The sequence below is a fragment of the Pogoniulus pusillus genome, chromosome 24, assembly GCF_015220805.1.
Source record: "Pogoniulus pusillus isolate bPogPus1 chromosome 24, bPogPus1.pri, whole genome shotgun sequence".
Classification (NCBI taxonomy): domain Eukaryota; kingdom Metazoa; phylum Chordata; class Aves; order Piciformes; family Lybiidae; genus Pogoniulus; species Pogoniulus pusillus.
In genome coordinates, this window is record NC_087287.1 from 12,913,824 (window position 1) to 12,937,702 (window position 23,879).

The 23,879-nt window shown below is 40.9% G+C and overlaps 1 protein-coding gene across 3 annotated transcripts in view; it reads right to left on the reverse strand.

Annotated features, from left to right (window-relative positions):
- The window catches only part of PDE3B (phosphodiesterase 3B), a 76,416-nt gene extending 53,536 nt beyond the window's left edge, over positions 1–22,880 (reverse strand). For 2 of the 3 annotated variants that reach the window (XM_064163655.1, XM_064163653.1), the window contains exon 1: positions 21,075–22,444. In XM_064163655.1, coding sequence (XP_064019725.1) covers positions 21,075–22,106 — 1,032 coding nt within the window. In that variant the 5' untranslated portion in view covers positions 22,107–22,444. Of the gene's footprint in view, positions 1–21,074; positions 22,445–22,686 lie in introns of those variants that run through there. The other variant, XM_064163654.1, reaches the window with a different exon arrangement.
- Positions 22,881–23,879: the final 999 nt, after the last annotated feature.

The following is a 23,879-nucleotide window of genomic DNA, read 5'->3' on the forward strand; positions in this document are numbered from 1 at the left end:
CATGCCTCACACTATGCCAGCAGAGAAAGGCTCGGAATATATATAACTCATCCAATGAATGAGACAGCACTTGAGTTATCCTGGAGCTGTCATGACTAGACAGCTTCTTTCTATAACTGGTATAGGCTGAAGAACAGGAAGCTAAGTCCTGTACCATGATAGGATATAGACTGTCATATTTATAGATGAGAGTAACTTCCCAAAACTTGAATAAAACATCCCAATAAGGGATCAAAAACATCCCAAAAAGGAGCATCAGTACAGCAAACACACTTTTTTCAGAAAAAGGGTATACAGCTCTGTGAGGAGTGCGATGATTAAATCCTTGAAAATTTTGTCTTCTGACTAGGTCACCTGGCAGCTTGGAATTGCAAGCTGTAAACATTCCATTTCCCTGTATTTAGAGCACTGATTCCACCTGTCTTTTGTGGCTTTGTCTATCTTTTTCATAGCAACAGTACTAGCAGGCTCTCTTCTCTTGCTGGCTACTGATTTTCACTAAGTTTACAGGAAGCTTATTATTCAGACAACTGTGCTTTGTCAGGACAGAGGTCAGAATAGCCACTTGAAAGATGACCTGGAAAACACACTTCTGTGGTAAGGGAACAAAAATTTCCTCAGCACATCCAAATACTCGACAGCATGAGACAGTGGCTTTTATCAGTGTTCAACAGGAAGATAAAATAGGAAACAGGAAATTATTTCTTAAACACGTTTTGTCTTGTAAGATAAACTTCAGGGATACATTTGCCTAGCTGAAAGATGCTTTAACTTCTTATAAGTGCGATGATTTCAAGAAGCAGTGCAAGTTCAAGTCTAAATCTCTGACAGTAAAAAATACTTCAGAACTTCACAAAAACGACTTAAAAAAACCTACTGATAAAGGTTGACTTATTCACAGAATGGAAGAAGTCAATTGACTTACTTTCCAATGAAAAAAGAATCATATTGATGCTTAAAAAAGTAGCGATGTGGGAACTTGTTATTTCAAACACCATTAGACTGACTCACGCTATTACGTTTAAACAATTTTAACTCTCACTACCACACTGAAACAGTCTGAATTAATTGCCTCAGGACACCAAAAATGCACTAATACTTTGCAAACTGAAAAATGCAGTTTAGAGTGTGCATAAACAGGTTACTAAAAGTGACAACTGCTTAAATAAAAGCAGACTGTGTAGTCGACACAGGTTGTGAAACTAGTCAGACTACTAAGGAACGTGTTTGAAATGTTAAAATGCAAATCCTGTAATTTAATTTGAGGTTTTTATATAATAGTTTTGACACTGACAGTAATTTTGCTATTACAAAATTTAAAAAGTCTCCTCTTCTCCAAGCTGAACAACCCCTGCTCCCTCAGACACCCCTCAGAGGGCTGTGCTCCAGCCCCGTCACCAGCTTTGGTGACCTTTTCTGGAAATGTTCAAGCACCTCAACATCCTTCTTAAATTGAGTGGCCCAGAACTGTACACAGTACTCAGCGTGGCCCATCCAGTGCCAAGTACAGGGGAAAAATGACCTCCCTGGTCTTGCTGGCCACACCCTTCCTGATACAGGCCAATATGCCATTGGCCTTCTTGGCCACCTGGGCACACTGCTGCCTCATGTTCAGTTGCCAGTTGACCAGTACCCCCAGGTCCCTCTCTGCCTGGCTGCTCCCCAGCCTGTAGCACTGCATGGGGTTGTTGTGGCCAAAGTGCAGAACCTGGCACTTGGCATTGTTACAACTCATGGTGTTGAACTGCACCCATCTGTCCAGCCTGTCCAAATGCAGTAAAGCTTTCTTAGCATTTCCACGTAACAACAAAAACTGTAATCTTACTATGGATCAAGATATAGTACATCTTGATAACATCACAGACATAAGAGATTCCAAAAACACTTGATGAATGTTTCTGATCAGTAGATGAAAGGGTAATTTTTAATTTTCCTCAACTCAGAGGACTGTAGCCAAGCTAAACAATTACCTAAATCAACAAACACACATTTGCATTGAGAACAAAGACTTTAGCATATATGAAACAAGTTTTTGATTGCAAGCCCCCACACAGCGTGGCACAGAAAGTAAGCCAGGGAGATCAGATTAGAATTGCGTAGTCTGGCCCTGGGTCATACCCCTGTCAGCATTAACCACTGACAGAAAACACTGGCTAAGTTTCACAGAATGTTCAGCTTTTGACAGTTCATCAGTCACAACAAGGAGTTCTGGCAAAATATTTAAGCTTTGTGGGCTACTTTTGCAAATGTTCAATTAATCAAAAATATTTAAGACAGAATAGAATAAAGCACAAAACATCTACCCATGTTCACCCTATTCTCTGGGCAGGTTTCACACCTTGCTGTAAGTTGTTTCAGCAGCATCAGCTATTGTCGATTTAAAACTATCCTATACAATAGTCTATGCACCTCTTTTCCTTGAGATTCTGTAGTCACTACCCCTCTTTGCAGCCACTGCAGCAAATGACTGCTAAGGGCCACTCTTGCAAATCTTCAGGAGTGCTTGCCAAACTGCCTCAGCCCATGAGCAATTCCCCTCAACTGTTTCTTGCAATATTTTCCTAATCATGTTTTCAGTTGGCAAGTCTTCATACTGCTCTAGCTCTTCAATATATTTCAGCCATACTTATTAAAGACCATTTTCTGGGAAATCCAGTGACAGAAGACCCTCTACATCCTTCATACTTCACACAGCATTGTCTAGAACAGATTATTTCGTACAATCACTAGAAAATAGATAAAGCCCAGAGAATTGCTAAATCCTTATTTTGCCATAATCAAAGAGAGGGGAAAAAAAGTGTTCTAACTCCTGGCTAGGAATATCTGGTCAAGCAAATCCAACCCGACATGAGGCTTTGCTTACAAACTGTTTTTGTAGTCTTGCTTCTTCATGCAATTAAAGTTTTCTCTCCAGTTTATCATTCTTCTCACTCCTCCTACGTTTGAGTTTAATCTCTGTCAAGCAACATTTTTGTTAATGAATTGGTTTAAGAGTTGTGAACATTTTCATGGACAAATTTCTGGTTTATCTTCCTGAATACAATTTCATTTTTAAAAAATTAGGTGATAAGAAACTGCCTTTCTTAATGCTTAAGAAAGCATTATTAGTTGCACAGTGCAAGCTCTAGAATTTCATATTTCATGAAGAGGTGAGCTACGAACTCGAAGCAGCAGGACTGCAAGTGTTTTCTCAAGATTTTCTCTTTGATCACAAACCTCCATCATATGGTAAAAGAAAACACAAAGTTCAGAACACAAAAAGATACCCAAAGCCCTTTGCATGTGCTCCTTAACAGAGAAACTCATTCAGAAGCTGCAATGAGGTATGTGGTGTGTCTGCTTCCAATTCTCCACTACCAACCCCTTCTGCAAAAAAAGAAAGTATCACTGTAGTGAATGACAGAACACATAAGCAAATTCCTCCATAAGGTGCACATACCATAGACCAGGAGTCACTATGAAAGGAATAAGTAATACCTGATCAGATTGCACAGTTTTGTGTTACAGAAAACAGTAAGCCTGGTAGAACTCTGAAGCTGGCAGAAACAAAAGTCATGGGACTTGTTTATCCCATGAAGATGAGTCTGGGTCTAAAATATTACTAAGAAACTGTAATTTCGATCACATTTCCCTTTTTCTTGTTGTCCTGCATGTGGACTTCTGGCAACATGAAAATTAATAGCCAAGGAGTGTTAGCATGCTGGACTGAACCTTCCTTACCCTGATGATTTACTTAATTGGACAGAAAAATCATCGAAACACCTAGAAGCACCAAGGAAGGACAGACATGCTTCCCAACTCAACGTAAGAGTTCTCCTTCTCCATTTTAAGGCAATAGCTCTTCTCCACTATCATATTACATATTTAGTCCTGTAGACTTAAGCTTGATGGATCGATCAGAGTTCAGTAGTTTCCAAAGGTGACTCACAAAAGTGGTGTTAGGATTTTGTAACATTTTCGGTTTACTTCATCCTGAAAACAATGAATTTCCACACGAACGCAGGCATATTAAAGCACTGTTTTAAATGAGTGCCAAATGCTCAGCTATTAGGAAGAATCTCATTTATGTGTCCTTTGCCAGTTTGTTCTGTTCTCACCTATGAACACGGTGTGGTTCTATTATCACACCATCTCAAGTTGTTTTGCAAAAGAACCCTCTGCCTCATCTACTGTACAGGTCTAACTTAGGTGTTTAAATTGTAGCTTTGTATTCGAGGTCTTTGTGAGAACTTTGTTTATGATGTCTTGCAAATGTAGTACCACACCTGACTGCAGCTGCTTTAACAACTGACATTTTAAGTACCTGTTTGCCATGTTTCAGCTATCCAGTGTTGAAGCACTCTGTTCTTTTTACCTCAAGTAGAATATAGAGTTCATTAAAGACAGAGACAGAGGTTTGGGGTGTGAGGGTATGCCTGCTCGTTTTTACTGATTTATTGAGAATTTCTAACACGTCCACTCTTTACACTGCAGTGCCATTAATTTTCTTAAATCAGCACAACTTGGCATTGCCACAATAAAGGAGCAGTCCCACTCTCCCTCAGCTGCTCATTCCCATCCCCATGTCACTCCCTCCCTTATGCAGCAAAAGCATTCATACAGACACGTGGCAAGGAACTACAAAAAGAAATGATTACTTTTAACATGGATTAGTTCCCCAATTTAGTCCACTGTGTAGTCTCATGAATGCTTGTGTCAGCACAAAGGGGGATGCTGCCATGGCAGGAATGAGCAGACAGTGCTGGGAAGGACCACTCCTTTTAGTGGAAGCACCACAAAGTGTTCGGGGAATTGGAACATTTGAGTAGAGGTGTTCAGATTAGAAAGGCTCTGTCCTAAGGTCAAAAAAAATCCTTTTTTGTGACTACATACAGATTTATCTAAATTGGACACAGTTCTGAGCATCAGAAAATTATCATGCTCTGACCTCAGAACTCTACATTTTAATCAAGACTTGCACTGCCATTTTATCTCTCACTCAATAAAAGCTGTTGTTGCTCCACACATTTTAGTGAGCTCTGCTGCTGGTACTATCAGAAAAACAAAAAATCAACCATCCCCAAAACACCAAAATGTGAAAGTAGGATGAGGAAAGCTTGGTGGGTGGGGAAAGGGACATATCAGAGACAAATATGAGAGTTTACCAGTCCAAATTTAGAAAGAAAATAAAAATACTAAAAAGAGAGGAGGAAAATATTGGAAAGTTACTGATCTCAGTCTGTCATAACTTGGAAAGCCATTCAAGTGTGCATCTTAGCAAAACCATTTTTCTTTGTGCACTGTAGCTATTTAGAGGAAATGCTTATAAAATTACCACCCCAGAAGAAAAGGGCAGCGGGATACTGTAAGAAAAATTACCTGAAACTGTAACCTAAGGCAAAGGAAAAGTGAAATGAGCTCTCCATTCCACAAGGTTTTAGGGAAATGTCACATTCTATTGATCTAGGACTCAGATTTTATGTACATACTGAACACAGAGAGAAAGTCTGACACTGAAGAAACTGAAAACAAATTATTTGTGGAAATCAGTAACAAATAAATGGTGAAAAATTACAAAATATTAACAGAAAACTAACTTGTGACATGCCAGGAAAATTTAGATATGACTAGGGCATGCCTCTCTGATTCCTCTTAGCTTTTATCCTCTGAAAATCCAAAACAAACATAGCCCAATGACAGGTTTACTGCAGGCTGAAGTTGTGATGTCCTAGGGTGGAGCTGCAGAGAAACTTCCTATTCAGAGGAAAAAGGGAAATTTTAGTATCAGGAGAATGGGTAAGTCTACATCGTTTCCTCTATTTGCCTTAATGATTACATGGAAACAAAGAAAAAAGAACATTACGAGCAAACGTGGTTTGAAAATAAAACAATCTGGACAAAAGTTGTTCAAATTAGACAATGGAATGATATTTGTTTTTTAAAATCTGCCCACCTTCTGTGATTCTAATGATTATTTACGAACAGAACTACAGGAGAAGACAAAGCAAAGAAAAAATCCTTTGTGTTGCTCAGACAACATGAAAATATTCCTGATGCACAAAGTCATCCATGCAAGGCAATTTGACTGCTGGCCATTTTAGCTATATACATATATATATATATATATACATATATATATATATATAAAGAAAGAAACAATGGGCTGTCAGTCACTCTCTTTAGGTTTTCTGTAGAATTTTTCTACAAAGCATCTTCACAGTATAGGAGTTGAAGAAAATTTTAAACAATTTGGTTTCCTTAGTAAAAATCGCAACCAGAAGTTAAAAGAAACCTCAATTCGCTTTCCATTTCATAGCACCAGCCTGACTTGTTCTAAAAGCTCTAGAACACAGACAAGTTGACTTACGAAGTCAGGAGACTAGACAAATATTTTGCCAGGAATCATACAAAACCTCACAGACTTTGCCAAAGAAAATGCAGCCCCCTTACTGCAATGCTTAGAAGATTCACTAGCCGAGCAGCGTCTTCTCATGCTGCAGATCCATCTGTTACTGCAGACTTCTCTTTTGAAACACACATGTATACCAATCTGGCTGAGAACAGACATTCATAAAACAACTGAATGTTGTCAGTGAACAAAAGCATTGAGGAAACAGCTAACAAGTGCCAGAATGAAGATTAAATTCTGGTAATTAAACAATATTAAAAGTTACACAGAAAAATAACTATGTGATCGTGTAATTACAACCTCCTTTACTGAAGACTGACATGGCTTACAGGGATAAAACACTAAATAAGGACAAAACAAAATGTTCCATACGTCTGATGCATTGCCCTAAATTAATGGCAAAGTGACTGGACATAGCTTATGGAAAACATTGGTGACCTGAAGACACATAAATCTTCATGTTACTGTCCACAACTGAAAGGATAAAGTAGATTAAGGACAAGATCCAACACTGAGACTTCCAGATCTTGCTTTGTTAACACCTACATCCCAATACTCATAGACTTCAACAGTAAGACTTCGTGACTTACAACTGAGCTAATGTGAAAGCATTCCAAATAAAGCACACAAGGAGTGGCCACATGCAGAAACGCATTAGTGAGGTGAGACAAGTCAGTCAAACAGTTTCGAACTAGCAGCAAAAGCTGCTCTTCCTTTAAAATGGCATCCCAGTGCTTTTAACCACCTCCACCCACATATAAAATCACTGAATTGTGAAATAAAACAAAACTGAAGATAATCCCATATGACAACACCAGGCCAGGTAGACAGCAATTGTCACTTCAGATGCAGCCCCCATGACCAGCTAACTGTGGGGTTATGGAGCTAAATACAGGTTCCCAGATTTTTACAGACAAGTTCATAAATGCACAGGAACAGAGGCACTCAGTTTTTCAAAATCTCGTGTTGGAAGGGGTGCAGTGGGGTCTGGAGTTGTTTGGGTTTTCTTTGTTGAATGAGGTTATTTGTGTGGCCTGTTGGGGGCAAGGAGAGGGTTTCTCCCAAGAGCTTTGCATATAGACTTCAGAGGCTAACACAGTTCTAACTAATGATCTGGCAAAGTTATTCTTTACAAGGAGGTAGAAAATGTAAAGATTTTACATGGAAGAATTCTTCCAAAGTAGTTTAAAAGTCCAAAGTCCTTGCATTAAAATATTTAAAACATGTTCACATTCTTAAGCTTCACACAAACACAGGAACACAAGCATGTCACAACCTTGACATTTTAACCAGTTCAGCCTTCAGCTACATAATACCAGTTTGTTACAAACTAAGCTTACTCATGTGTTTGCCTATGCAACAAAAAAAAGAAAGGGGGGGGGGGGGGGGTTAGGAAAAAAAAAAGAAACCCACAAACACTCTTGATTTAACCTGTTGGGCACTGCATGATTTTTTCCTAGCCATAAGGCAATACCCATACTAACAGCATACATCAATATTAAATCAGTTGCTGGGAATTTGTTTAGTTTTTTAAGTGACAGGCAGAAGGCACGATGGTTTTCTGAGATAAAACACACACTGCTTTCAACGCTAACTGGTTTATATTAGTGGCTAGGTAACCACTGGAAGTGACTGAATTTGAATCAATGCAAGGAAAAAAAAAGTATTCAGAATAGGAATCTCTTGCTCAGGTAACAATGTTTTAGAATGCAATACAGAAGAATCCTTCAGTACAATTGCGAGAAAAGGTTGCAGGTCTCATGAGTGTTCTGAATATTGCCTAGGACTTAATTTTCAAGGCTAGAGAAAACCATTTTCATGGAGATGACAAACATTTGAGTGCACATCTTTCAGACTCAAGCCTAACTGCAAGGTCCTTTGGAGAACTGGGCTGAGAGTTTAAATATTTTTTCGATTTATCCAAAGCAGCACTTTGCAAATCCTTATAAGCACCATAGCCGCAGTCACAACCCAACCTTCTGAGATGAAGCCAGTCTTTTCCTTTGTAACAGGCGAGCTCAGCTTGCAACACTATCAAAAATAAAAGAACTGTAAGCTAATTGCTGGCGAGTATGACGCAAGCAGTTTCCTCGGTAACAGCCCAAGTTGCTGAAGTGCCTGATCCAGCATTTCCTCATCTGTTTGCACTCACACCAGCAGTCTGACAATGTAGTCACTGCATCCTGTTTCACTCGGCAGCCAGCGAAACATACTGAGCTTAACCCTTGACTAACATCTTTACAGTCAACATATCCTAAGTAAACTTTCACAGCCACATTTTGCACGTGGATTTTTAATTCTCTCACATCTTTGCAGTAGCTGTCCCAAGTGCATTTTCTTATTAATCGAGAAGGAAAATTTAAGACAAAATATCGTTTAGAATTGAAAAAGTATATCTCTTCATTTGCAGTTGCATTACTGAAAGCTTATGGCAAAGTTTTAAAAGTCACCTGCAGCTTTTACATAAAACACTGAATTATCCATATCTCTGATTTTAAGTGTATAGCTCGACAATTCTCCTGATTTTAGATCCAAAGTAAATTAGAAAGAAACAGCAAGAAGACCTATCAAACTATTTCTCATTCCCTTCAAATAGATGTGTATTCATAAGCAGGGAGCATGTTATAAAAAAGGTATCACAAACCAGTTATTCTATGCACCAAGTAAAACAAAACTCACACTTTAATCTGAAAACATGCAGAGAGCAGGGATCTCATCCATGAGCTATCCTGCAGAGAAACTACAGATTCCAGAGAAAATAATAAGAATCACATGTATTGATTTAAAAAGAAAGGGGCAAATGCTGGCTTTTGACAATATATTGCACCCAAACAAACAAACAAAAAACAGTTTATTTTTGAATGTGAATTTGATTTTGGTCATTTCAGGACGTGAATAAACATGAAACAAACTCTTTCCAGCACAGAGCTTTTCTGCACCTACATCTGTGCTTATCTGGTGTAAAATATAACTGGTTTTCTGTACCATGGAATAGTTGCAGGGTACAAAGAAAACAAGGCAAGATAGAAGTAATGTTTTCTTGGTTTAAACTTCTGGGTAATGATTCAGCAACAAGGCAAAATGTATGTGAAATTTACTGCTGAATAGTCTCCCACCTCCACTGAATGACCTACCCAGTGCAGTTTTAAACGGGAAATCCCCTAAAGCATTCTGAAATAGACAAAAGACAGCCAGCCTGAACAACCTGTCACAGCAGCTTCCTGACCACTGAAGAGAATAGGGTATCGAAAACGTGAAGGTGCAGGGAGCAGGCAATGCTAGGGGCTTTTCACAATTTCTTTCGCAAAAGCTTACTCACTCAGGAAGCCAGGATCATATCAAGTCAGAATTGCTCTGAAAGAAGACCTAAAACAGTCTTGATTTTACAGTAACTGCAGATCTCACTCTTTCAAATACATCATGAATTCTCCGGTTTCTGGGGAATCCTTCTTGTTCACATCTAATAAATAAATTATCAATATTCCAAGAATAAATCCTGACGTTTTAGGCCAAGAAGCACAGGGATGCAGACAAATGAGTGGTCTGAAGTAAAACTGAAGAAGAGAATCCATGTCTGCACTGGCAACTACACTTCCGTAGAAAACAATAAACGACAAAGAGCTATCAAGTTTACACGACAGGATCAATGCTCTGATTTCATCAGCAGTTAACTACTACTTAGCATCTCTGTGATGTTTTTCCCTAAATGCAGATGTTTCCATCAACAGGATTTTCTGCTCTATTAATACAGTTTTCCCCTGCATCACTTCTCAACTTCCTCCCATACACCTACTTGCATTCCTCTTTGTTTCTATGGTCCAGTAAGCACAAAGCAAGAAGGTAGGTAGGCAGAAGAATAATAATTTTTTTTAAAGATTTTTTTTTTTCACCAAAAGACAATTTGCAGACAACTGAATTGAAAGCCAGCAAAGCACAAAAAATAAAGGAAGTAGTCTGGTATGTGATAATGGAAATTCCAGGAATGAAGAGGCAATGGTAGACAGAAAATCTATGAGGACACAAGGCATGTTGAGGAACCCAAACATCCCTGCAGGGCAGGGAAACAAACCAGCACAGACATCAGACTATTGCTGCAGGGTCACGCTTAGATACAGAAGATTCCCAGCCCAACTATTCGACAATGGATCGGGGACTCCTGAGATAAAACCCCAAGCCACATACTGCCTTTAGCTTATGGAATTCAAGGTTCAGAGAGGTTCTCCAAAATTAAAACAATGTGGCTGCTGAGGACATCTTGGATAATTAAATATCTTCACTGGAACCAAGGGGAAGAGTATCCATATAAAAGTTCAGTCAGAGGGCACTAAAACCTACTTGTATCTAAACAGGAACATAGGCACTTGAACATTTCAGTTATGTAAGTAATCTATAACAAAAGCACAGGAGGCTAGACTATACAAGGCTTCAAATTCTATCACAATACTAACCACTTGGTACTTTTGCAATATTCAGAACTGTTATCCACCTTATAACAATCCACCAAATACAGAACCCACCATCACAGTACAGTTCCTCTCCAGCTCTGTTTCCTGCTCTACTCTGATTGACACACATGAAGAAAAAACACAGCTCTCTGTCCACCAAGCTAGACCACTGCTTAAGTGACACTCTTGACAAGATAGATGCAGGGAACTCAGTGTTCTCTTTTGGCTCTTGCTTTTCTTGGCTTACCCCTCTCCCTAAAATCTGCAGGGGTACCACTGCAAAACATCTCAAAAAGTGACAGACCTGGGACACAGCTGGGAATCTAACAGACATGCTGAGCCAAAGTATTACTCAGAAATTGGAAATAAAGCACCAAATTTCCTTAAAAAAATAACTTCTGCAGATAAATTTGCTTGCCCTTTGGAAGCAAATAAAGCTCAAGGCATCAAGATAGAAAATACTCCTCTGCCTCTATTCAACCTGCTACAACTCAAGCTGTAATCAGAATGAAATGCCTCAAATTCATTTAAAAGCATCAGTATTATAAAGATCAAGGAAAGCTTTCTTGTAGCTTTCAAACACTGCAGGAAGATGCATTGACAAATACAGATCCTCTCGTTCTTTCTCTCCAATTTAAATGAAGAAATGAAGGGAGTAAGATGTTTGGTATTTATTTTTTGAGGCACAGTTCACTCCCTGTTATCATTAGTCAGCCAGCTACTCTTGACAGAACTACAGCACTTGAGCCAATACTCCTGTTTCTCCCTGTTCTCACAATACCGAAGAGTCTGGCGAAACAAACAAGGTAGCTAAAAGCTTAGTCTTCACCAAAAAAACCCAAAACAAACAAACACCGACCTAGAAAACCTTTGTCCCCTCTGTCCAGGAAATAAACAAACAGAGAATTGTTTTCAACTTTGAAACTACCAATGACACATAATCTCTCTTGGGGTAGCAAAGACTAAGCTCTTAACTACAAAGCCTACATATTAGAGCTCAGATCTTACATTTGCAGTCACACATGGGGGGGATGAAGCAGGTGAGTAAGAACCTTGCATCTAACTTGCAGAACTGAAAAAAAAATATCAAAAAACAAAATGAAAAGAACTAAGGACTTATATGATACAGCAAAGTACCAAGGTAGAAGATATGGTCTGTATGAGTATGTACAAAACTAGATGTACAAGCCTTTTAAATGGAGTCTACTTATCTATCATTTTTCCCTGATGGACATTTACGTGGTACTGAAGTAAGACTCTAGATTATGCTGTAAATACAAAGAACTATTTAATTACTCTGCTCTATAAATCACATGGTACCAAATGTTCTACTCTATTTTTTTTAATATATTTTCAAGACAGTAACACGATTACTACGTTTCTAAAAAAAGGGAAGTGCTTCCAGTTAGAATATTTGTATGTCTGCTGAAAGATACTTGCAATTGTAAACCAAATGACATCACTGATCTTGTAAGCTAAGAGGGAGAACACACAGGTAAGGAAGAGGTATTAACATAATTTTAAAATTAAGAACAGCTAAGGACAAGGAAAGAAAAAATGACATTTCTAAAGAGGCAAAACAAACAAGTAATTAATTGACTATTGGATGTTAATCTCCTGGAAAATTATTTTTCTTGTACTGTCAAGGCCAAGTCATTTTTTTTAAAAGATGTGCCTTTTAAAAGCACACCATTGCTGTCCATTACCAGACAGGTGAAGGAACCATAGCTTTAAGACTGTTAACAATTGCCACTAAAGAGTAGAAGTTATAAATTACACTAAACCCTGTGAATTTTTAAACAAGTAAGGACTGTATTCACAACCCTTAAACACTGCAAAACACATGTTCTTTTCCACTTGAAAACTTAAGTGCTCTGCTGACTCCAGGGAGATGCCTACTAGAGTAAGTGTTAAGGCAAGTACAGAAGAGTTACACATATTTAGCAGTAAGATTTTAACAGCAACTAGTCATGGACAAGAAAAATTATGTAAGACTAACTCATTACCTTTATAGGCCCATTACTAAAACAACATAGACTTTTGCAGTTAACTCTGAAATTGCATTTCTTCATTACATGAAACACATTTTGGATCTTTTCTAAAGCTGATACTCTCCTGAATAAGATATCCATTTCAGTTACAAACATAACATCAGTTTCTAAATTAATTTGCCCTGAAATTTTATTCTTAATAATCCTAAAAGCAAGTTACACCAATTTCATGTGTAAGCACAGGTTTACTCAGACTGCTTTCAGCTTAGGAAATTTAACTAGTTTTGATTTTTCACTCCTCATAAGAAGTTGTTATCCTTCACACACAGACTGAAGTTTTATTTTCTTCTTCAGAATATTCTGCAGACGTCTCCAACATGACAGTCATTGTCTCAAGAGGTTTGAAAACACAGGCCACTCTTAAAAGCAAAAACCAGCAACTGCCTCTGTTAATTTCTGATTTTCACTTTGACAGCACAGAATATCACCTGCCAACCTACTGTTTTCAAGTTTCTTTAAAAATTCTTTGGCATGTAATGAACAGAATGTCACTTAGGAAAAGTAAATTCATTAAAGCAATGACAAAAAAAAAAACCTGTTATTAACACAAAAGCTGTTCCAAACTTCCTAATGAAGCTTGTTCAACCAGAAACTTCAAATGGAAGGAAAAATTAGATTTTAAACATTACCACAGTATGGAAACATTCCACTATGGTGAGCACAGTAGTAGCAAGCAACTCTGATATGGATTATAATTAATGTTTTTCTGTAACTATGTAAAAATAAGTTAACAGATACTTGTAATCAAAATACTTTCAACTGTGCTTTGCCAGAAAAGAGCAAAGCTGTTGTTCATATCATGGCAATCACTCATTTTAACCTGAGATAGATATATTACATTTCTTTCATCATTGGAAATATCTGAAGTAACATTCCTCAGCTCTTCAGCATATGTAAAATAAAGACTAGAAGATACCTAGGTTAACATCTGTGCACATAATCAATTCAGATTCTCTCCCTACATGTTTATTTGAAACCTGCTTTGCAAGCATGCTTCAGCGATCCCCAAGTGGATACTCTGCTGCCTCAAAAGTGCCGTTAGTTGAAAAAAGATCAGAGACAGGCCACATACTGGGGGAACACACAAGCTTGTTTGTTTGCTAGTTAAGATACAAAATATACTACTTGGACCTATGTTAACAACTTAGGAAGAATCATGCTCCTGTCATCATAAATATTTGTGTTTATCTACCCCAGACTATAAGCAGCAATACACAATAGGGGCATCTGTGTTTCAGTGCACTGAAATGGACAGTCTAAACAGAAACAGTCTAACCCAGAGGAACATGCATCTTTCCCTCGGCAAAATAAAGCCTACTTCTAGCAGATCTAGCTAGTCAGGAGGAAAACTCTGGTAGTGGCCTTTACTTCTTCCAGTTTGAGCCAATTCCTTCAGAACAGTGCCAAAGCAGATGGCATTTCACAAGCACAGCAGGATCTAAACTTTTTCAGTCTGCTAATCACACCTTCAGTTTTCAACACGAATTTCCCTCCTCTACTAGCCAAACATAAGGTAACTGTTGTTACTTGTGAAAATACAGATTAATTTAAATTTCCTACTATGCCGTGAGGATAATTCTAAAGGGAGCAAGAATGTGTAGGATACTGTGGAACTGCAAGAGCGGGTATTGAAAAGCCTGTGACTGCATTAACATATTACAGTGTCTCGGTGACAAGCCAAATGAAACAAAGGCCAGTGAGGACGTCAATCAAGACAACAATCACTTAAGACTTCTCTCAAAATCCTATCTGTTTGAAAGCTAGCATCATTGAACTATACGCATGACACAATGTTAGTAAGTGCTAATGACGTCCTATAAATACAGCGATCAGAGAAAGCTCACAAAAAGTCAGTTGCCTTGCAAAGTTACAAACTTAGGTAAGAGGCCATCTGCTCCTGTGGAGCATGCACACTGTGGAGCTTCTTGGCCACTATATATCTCTGACACAGAAGATAATGAGGTATCTCAGGATTAGTGTTTATCAGTCATCAAATGCTAAGAAACAGCAGGTGCACCAGCAACTTGTGTGAAAGGACAGAAACTGTTCTGGGGATCCAAAAGTACTATAAAAACTCTTTGATACCTCTTCTTAAATACCCCTGCGCTTCTTTACCTATATCAGCAACTTAGAGTAGGCAGAAATTTAGAATTCCTTTGAGAGAATTTACCAGATGGAAGGAGCAAATTTATATTTTATATATATATTATGAAGTGGCAAACACACATCACACAACAATGCTTAGTTAAAAGAACACATTTAACATAAAAATTAAGAAAACACACACAAAAATAAAGCAGAAAATAGAGTATGAATTCATATGTAATATTAAGTCAAGTCTAAGAAAAATAAAAAGACCCTAAAGGAAAATATAGGCCTTCAATTTTAGGTCACATTGGAAAAATCATGTTGAAGATGCAGAAAGTGAGCCTAGTGTAAGAATGTCTTTTTCAGTCTTTAGTTCCTATCCTGTTGCAAGGCTTTCATCTAATTAAAAAACAAATCTAACATGAAGGTCAAAAGAGACCCTCTAAATATTGTAGCATTTAATTTCATAAAAGCTATAAGCAAGCAGGGATGGCCCAACACATCAACTCACTCCTGGTTACCAGCTGCCTGTATTTGTATGAATTACATCATTTCTCAAAGCTGTATGATCCATTTTCAAACATAAAACTCCTCCGGAAACTCTAATTTTATTTCAGCAGTCATTTATTGTTATGCTGTCTCTAGTTCCTAGGACACTTCACTTTGTCACATCTGCCAGTAAAGCCATTCACTTGTCTTCTTCCTTAAGGACAGACCTCACTGATCCGTTTCTGTCACATTTCCCTTTCTTCAGTACCATCATCTGTCAGTTTACTTGTTACCCTGTGAACTCTAATTTATTAGCGTCCATGGTTCCTGTCTGTTTGGAAGGCTCTAGTACTCTTTGACTTCCACTGGATCCTTTAAGTTATTGATGGTTTTTATGCTTCACCAACATTCACTCATAGTACAGTCTGCACTGACTAAGCCAAGCCCTTTTACCTTAAATTTCTGTTCTTGCTGTTAAGTAGGAGGAAAGTTTCTTCTTTTTTTTTTCATTATAATGCATTCTGTTGTGTCATTCCATCTTGCCAAGCATTGTTTATACCCACTGATAAATTCATATTGAAATTCAACATTTCCCTTCATTCTCCATCACTCTCATATTAAACCAGTCCTATGGCTCTCTCTCCACATAGTTTTATTCTGGAACACAGATGAAACTTCAAGAAAACATTGTACGAGTTTCCCTGCCTACAATTGTTATTTTGCACCGAAATATAAGACTTACTCTTTTCCACTCTCAGCAACTAGTTTCTGAACACCAGGGATTTGTCAAGTAAGGCCCAGGCTTTAAGAGAATTCCTGATCTCAGTTCTGGTATTAACTCAGGACAGGAAAGGCACACTCATGTGGACTCAGAGCTCAGCTCACACAGCAAACTTGCCCTGTTGGAGTACATTCTACAAGGTCGTTTCGCTTCCCATTCACTTTTTTTACAAAACTTGCTGAAATTTGGCATCAGTGAATCTTTTAGGTATTCAATCAGTTCAGCTGGTCAAGTTCAACTATTAGGATGATATTTCCAGGCACACACATGCACACACAGACATCGTGTATAAAGATGAGTCTTTTCCTCAGGAAAATATACCTGTCTCCTTGTAATTCTTATTCTTCTGATGCTCAGCCTCGCAGAACCAAGTCTTCATAAACTGCAGTATGGAGGCTGCCCTCTGCCATTCTGCAGACTGTCATGGGAACCTTTTGTTCCTCACCTCTTTTACAATTTTCTTTCATAAATTTAAAATGTCTTCCTAGTCAAAGGAGAAAGTTAGTACTGTATCCATTTTATCCTGTTAGTTTCCTTTGACACAGTCAATCACAGAGTTTTTGGTACCATTTCTGCCAGGTTCTTCTACTTCTGTCTTACCACTGCTCACCCTCACCTTGCACCCGTTTCTTCAGCATTTCCACAGCAGTTGGCTTTTACCCCCTTCCTTTCTCCTTTGACACTTCCATTCTGAGAAACCACACCTGAAGGCACAATCCCCTTTGCTACACCAGTGGCTTACAGACACATTTCCCTGCTTTTAGCATCCTTTTTCTCTACAGAACACCAACTACCATCAAGTCTTGGATATCTAAAAAACACCTTAAGGTAAACTTTGCTAACAGAGTTCTTAACTGCACGCAGTGTCCCTAAAAGCATCGTCATTCTCTGTGTACCACAGTATGGCCCTGGTGGCCACTTTGCCAGAGGACACCATCTTAAACTCTGACCACTCTATAGAACTCATTTCATGCGCTTTCTCATTTCACATTTCATCTAGCACAAAACATTTTGTTGAGGTCAGAGAGAACCAGACGGGAACAACATGATTCTACTCTTCTGACAAAGGGTTGCAGAAACAGTTTTCCAGGATTGTTGCTCTTACAACATAATCCTTCTCTTTGTATATTTCCCACTCAGTTGCATCCCATTGAAACTCATTATAATCCCAGCTCAGCTTTTAGCTTGTTGATTTGAAATGATGCCCTGCCCTCTGTCTAGATAAATACATGTGAAAGTAATTACATTGAGTTGACTGTATGTTTCATTAATAACTCCAGCCAGCATTTCTAAGTGGTCTGTGTGCAGGAAGAGCGTGTGTGTGGGAACATATGTGCAACCAGTAGTAGGCTCTGATATGGCTTTCATTCTACAAGAAAAGTGCAAGATAGCCAACAGTCAGTAAAGATAAACCTTCTCACACCAGTAGCAGTGGGGACTGTAGCAGTGCTAACAGATTAGCATCCAGTTAATGCATGCAATCCAGATATCATCTAGACAAATTCTGCAATACCAATCAATACTGCAGTTATACTGGCAATAAGTAATTCCTCTTCAGAGTACAAAAAGACTGTTTATTGCTAAAATCATACCAATTTGTGAGCATAAGTGTTAACATACTAGATTTCAAAAATAACATTGCATTTGCGTAATTCTTTGCCTTACATTTAGTCACATTGCTTTCTTCTACATGTATTTATATACTTTGATAACACCATTTAAGTATACTCACATAATGATGTAAGGATATTATCTATTTGTGACTCTCATCTCAAACCACACTGATAGCCATATGTACTGCAGAAAAGCCACACAAAGTATGGATCCGTGGACTTTGGTGGCTGAAGCAGGCACCAATAATCATATAAAAGGTAAGAACAAAGGTAATGTGATTCTAGCAACCACCCAGCATTACAGTTACCATACCTGCTCAAGAACAGAAAGCAATCACCTAAATATTTGTCATAAGGTCACCTGAATTAGAAAGCATTTCCAAGATCACAATCACATGGCCTCCTACCACTTCTAACCCAGAAAACAATAATACTTCCATCTAATTCCAGTTAGTACACACTACTGGCTGCACATATGTTCCCACACACATATACTCTTCCTGTACACAGACCACTTAGAAATGCTTGCTTGTGTTATTAATGAAACATACAGTAAACCCTATCTAATTACTTTCACAGAGGGCAGGGCACCATTTCAAATCAACAAGTAACTGAAAACCTAAGGCCAGTACTAGCATTCCCTATTTTCCTCAAAGAATAAAAGAAATCCACACAGGAGGAATATTTTTCACAATGAGAGCAATCAGCTACTGGAATCACCTCCCCAGTGAAGTGGTGGATTCTCTGACACTGGATGCTTTTAAGATTCATCTGGACAGAGTGCAAGGCCATCTTCTCTACACCCTGCTCTTGCCAAGAAAGACTGGACCAGATTACCTTTAAGACCCCTTCCAACTTGCATTCTATGATTTAATGCATCTCCCTTTTTTGTACTTAGTCACCCTGCTTGCAGAGGTTCACACAAACCTCTACAAACAAAATGTCCATAGCAGTCATATAAAACACATCTAACAATCGCAAAAGCGGCTTAGCTCTCCTTCAGAGTGTTCCTGTCATGGCGGCCCTGTGGCGCATTGCCACTGATCCTCCTAAAAATGGTCATCAAACTCACTCCTAAAATATTAATATTGGAAAAGAATCATTGGCATGTTTTATAAAGATCTGAAAAAAACATGCAATCAGTTCTTAAGGAACATCTGCACCATAAATGCTTTCTGAAAAGCATGAAGTGCACACACTCCTTCTGTTTCAAGGAAGCACTACAAAAACTTTGTAGTGTTTATTCAAATAAAGTCATACATTATGGGCTTACGTCTCCCCCTCTCCCTGCCCAAACAATTGATGCTTTATCAGCTCTGCAATGTCTGATCTCTCTCCAAGTCAGACAGGAGATCAGAGGATTTAACCTGTTTTGTCCTTAAAAAATTACATATATCTATGAATCACAATTAAACTATGCTTAATAAAATACAAACACTTAGTGTAAACCATAATAAGCTACAACGAAAATAAAGAACTTCAGATCTTCTTCTTGTCTCTGTTCTCTTCTAATGACTGAAACAAAAAAAAAAGGTATCACATTCTGGAAGTCTACCAAACAGTTACATTTCATTATGAACACGTATGATTTAAGCACTGCCAATAAATCGTACGTATTTAGCTGTGGTTGACATTTACGATGTTACTTAAAGAATAATAAATGCCTTAACTTGAAATATGCACATGCCTTTAGGAAGTGAACCGAATATCAAAGGAAGCATTTAGGAACTTGCATAAGAACAAATATCTTCTATCCTCTAGAAAGGTTAATGAAACCGTATTTTCTGAGGTATTTGTACTGTAGACAAACATGACAAAAAGACAACGTGTACTATCCAGAAGAGAACAGAGAAAGTACACTATTATACAATATTCCCTATATATCTCCAATTGCTAGTAGGTATTTTAATGTTCCTTTCCTAGCACGCATCAGATAACTTGAAACTTACTGAATGAGTTGCTTCTGAACCGTGTTACAGCAAACTTGCATTTTAACGTTTTAGGCAAAATGAATTACAGCTCTATTTTTATCGTGGAAATGCAGAGAAAGAAATGCTCGAAAGCTACTCCACCGTTTCAGACTCACGTCCTATTTCCTCAGCCTTATTTCACACTCAATCACAGAAGTGCATTACAGAATACACGTCAAAGCAAAATTAGAAAATTTCATTTAGTATGCATGAGTTTCAGCCGCGGCAGTAGTGGATGAGGAATTCTGCAGCGACAGACACTTCCCAGAAGCTGTTCACCTCATTAAATATACCCCTCTTACTCTCCTTCCTATAACGGTCTGCTAACTCCCTTGCAGCAGCCTGGGGCCAGTTCCACCAGCAGCAACTCGATGTTCCTGCAGCTCACGTGCAAGCTCCCAAATAAAAACAAACTCCCCCCAACACCCCCCTCAGCGGGGTGGGGGAGGAGGTGCTCTTGCGCTACACCCAAAAAAAAGACTCACTGAAAAGTCTTCCGGGAGGTAGAAACCAACAGAGTTCCATTCAAGAAAACGGAGCGTTTCGGGCATCCCTCCAGACTCTACTGAACAGCTCTCCCTTCAGTAAAGAGTTTCTTAAATCCCATCAACCCGAAACTAACCGTTAACTTACGTGGAGCCAAGAGGAGAGCGTTAGAGGGAGGGAAACAAGAGATACTCATCTGCAAGGCAGAAGGGCAGCTGCCACTCAAACAACGTCAACATCTGAGAAATCATATGCCTCAAAACCTGACAGTCCTTTAGCACTTGGCGATCATTTTGTCGATAGAAAGCGGAAAGGAGCAGAAGTGCCGAGCAGTTGTAAAGCTGTAGTTCCTTTCTCTCGTAACGGCTGCCAGAAGCAGAGGAGGTGATGGGCTTGGAAAAAAAACTCGCCAAACAATCAAAATAACAAGGTAGTTGACAGTAGCGAAGATGTTTGGTTCGGGGTTTTGTTTTAATCAATGAGAATTGCTTTCTAATATTTAAGATCCAATGAAAAGCGAGCAAGCCTTCTGTCCTACAGCAAATACAAATGCATTAATACGATTGAACTGCTATATAGGCATAAAGGTTTATATCGATTCTGCAGAATCGAGATGGGAAACTCTAATGGACTAACATTTTCCTCCATCCCTCCAACAGAAATCTGACAGAAGACATTGAGCACAGACACATATAACCAGTTAGGAAAAGCGAGTGGCGCTCACTCCTTAGAAAGTTTCTCCCTCCAGTTTCGAGAAACCTACCTGCTCTCTGGAAATACAAGGCAACGAAGGTCTCCTAAACATTTTGCAGCTGCCATAGTAGCTGGCCGAAGTTTCCCCTAAGGATACGCAGCTAGATCTCCTCCTGGGTCGGATCACAGGCACTTTTTCCTCCACGCTGGGGAGCCGTGGGTGGTGATGATGCTGGTGGTGCGCTCCTCGGCTCGGAGCCGAGAGGATGCCGTGTTCTCCACCATAGAGTGCCAGGAGGCAGCCTGCCACCCCCACCGAGCCGGCCAGCAGCGGTCTGAGGACTGGGGGGAGCGAGTGAAGGCTAGTGAGCGACACCAGCCACACCAGGGTAGAGAAGACCAAGACGAGGAGGCTCCGGCGCAACTTCAGCGAGCTCTGCAGAAGGGTCACCGCTGCCACCGAGCCTAGCACAGTCAGGAACCTGCTCAGGACCACCTGCGGCTCAGCGAGGGGCTGGGGTTCTTCGCCTTGCCCCTCTGTGGGCAGCAGCCACTGCAATGCCAGGAAGTCCCCCAAGTAGCAGCACACGGGAAGCAACAGAAGCCACCAACGGGTTGTGTCGCCGCCGTGCTCCCCGCGCCTGCCGCCGGTCAGGTAGCAGGTGAAGAAGAAGAAGGCACAGGCGATGCTGAAGAGGGGACTGAGGCAGCAGGACAGGCACAACAAGGCGTGCAGCGGCCACGGGCTCCGCCAGCTGCTCCCGTCCTGCTGGCCCCCGGCACTGCCCCAACCGTGAAAGGCCAGAAACAAGAGGACAACGGCGGCCAAGGCGCCCAGGCTGAATAGAGCCCGGGAGGAGAAGGAGCCGGCGGCGGTAGGGAACAGCAGCAAAGAGAGGAAGCTCTTCGGGGGGTCCTGCCTCAGAGGGGTCGCGCAGCTCTTCACGTAGCCGTTCCGCAGGGTCTCTGGGCTACCGCTGCCGCCGGGGAGCGCTGGGAGGGCAGCCGCTCCGCCGCCGTCCGGCTGCTGGCAATGTTGCGGGGCTTTGCTAGGTCCGCGGTGGCAGGCGGCCGCGGCGGCCGCCTCTCTCTCTTCCCTCATGGTGGTCGGGGACGCGGGAGGACGGGGGAGAGGCGCGGGTCGCACTAGGTCTGGCCCGGCCGCGCCTCCCTCATCTCCTCAGGAGAAGGGCGCTGGGTTGAGCCGCCGCTTCTCCTCTGCGGGCAACGGCGTCTGCAGCATGGTGGGTAACAACGGGAAAAGAGAGAAAAGGTAAAAGTCTCGCTCGTTCGCTTTGCTCGAGCGGATCCGGCGGCCGGGACTCGCTGTCGCCTCCCAGCGCCGGCCGGGCAGCAGCGGCCGCGGGCAAAGCCCCGGCGGGGGTGGGAGCGCGCCGAGGAACAGCCCCAGCCGCCGGCCCGCCCGCCGCCGCCGCCGCCGCCTACCCCCATCACGCCGCTGCGCACGGCGCGCGCGGAAGCCCCAGGGCCGGCACGCGCCTGAGGAGCGGCCGCGCGCTAACTGCCACGCGCTAACGGCTGCACGGGAGCGGGGAAGGCGCGAGCGCGCCAGCTCCTCTCGCCGCCCCGTGCCCGGGCGCTGCCCGCCCTGAGGCGACCTGCGGGCTCGGGCCCGGCCTCCGTCCTTCCCGCGGGTACCGAGCAGATCTGAAAGTACATACTTGCCAGCTGGCCTCACGGGGCTGTGCGCAGGGAGTGGGTCAGACGCCTCTGAGCCCCAGGCGGCCGCGTATCGGCCTCGGCTACGGGCCGCGGCGGCGGGCGAGGACGTTGGTCAAGCGACTGAGAACAAAAACGCTGAGCTGTTGTAACTTTCTTCTTTACTTTGTCCTTTCGTTCCGAGATACCCCGGGAAAGTTCGCAGAATACCGAAGCACTCTCCCTTAAAGGACTGTCCTTTTTTTTTTTTCTTCTTCTTTTTTTTTAAACAACCAAAATGTAACTACAGATTAGTCGTTTTCTACACTTTTTCTTCCCCCAGTCTTTGTTAATCAAGTTAGAGATCGGGCCGCGTTGCTCGACCACGTTTGGCTATTTGCACAGCTAATCCCTTTGGAATGGATCAAAATAATCATTTTGGATCAGACTACTAAGAAGTGTTTAGACTGCTGTCAGAGAAAATGAGCAGCTAATGGGATTTTGAGCCTTCGCTCATTCATCCTGTTTGTTTGTTTCTGGAAGAGTAACTGCTTTTGAAATCACAGCCCTGCATCTCTGCCTCATTACTGTAAATAAATACCCTTTCAGCCACGTTGCCACATAATACTGTACTGCTTAAATTGGTTTAGCAGTCAGACCAGGTACGTCGGCGATGACCGCTCTTGTTTGCTTCTTGGAACGAGGAATTCCTGAAACGTCTGGGTGCGATTGTTTGCGGTTTGGCCTCTTGGAGTTGCCTTGGAGTAGTGACTACTCTGTGGAAGCTGGGGTGCAGCCGGGAGGTGAGTACTGAGATGGGCCTGAAAGCTGAAAACACGCAGGAATTGCCCAGCCTGACTGCAGACAGAAAGTACAGTGTGCTGTACAAACAATTGCCGTACCGAAGAAGATGGAAATCTTTCTCAAAAAGCAGACGAAATTGATGGAGTTTTAGTATGGTCATACGCCTCCTTTCTTAGAAATACTCCTACACTTCTCTGAAACAAAAAAGATTCACTGCCCTGCCTTAGTACACTTGGTACCAATATGACGGTACAGAATCCATATGTAGATGTTTTCAAAAGAGAAAACACAAAGTTTCCTCAGGGATTCTATTGTTACATTTCCTTCTACTCATGATAATGATATCAGTGGGGCCACAATCAAGTGTGTGTGTTCTCAACACTGAGCTATATCTTGCAATATATTATGCATA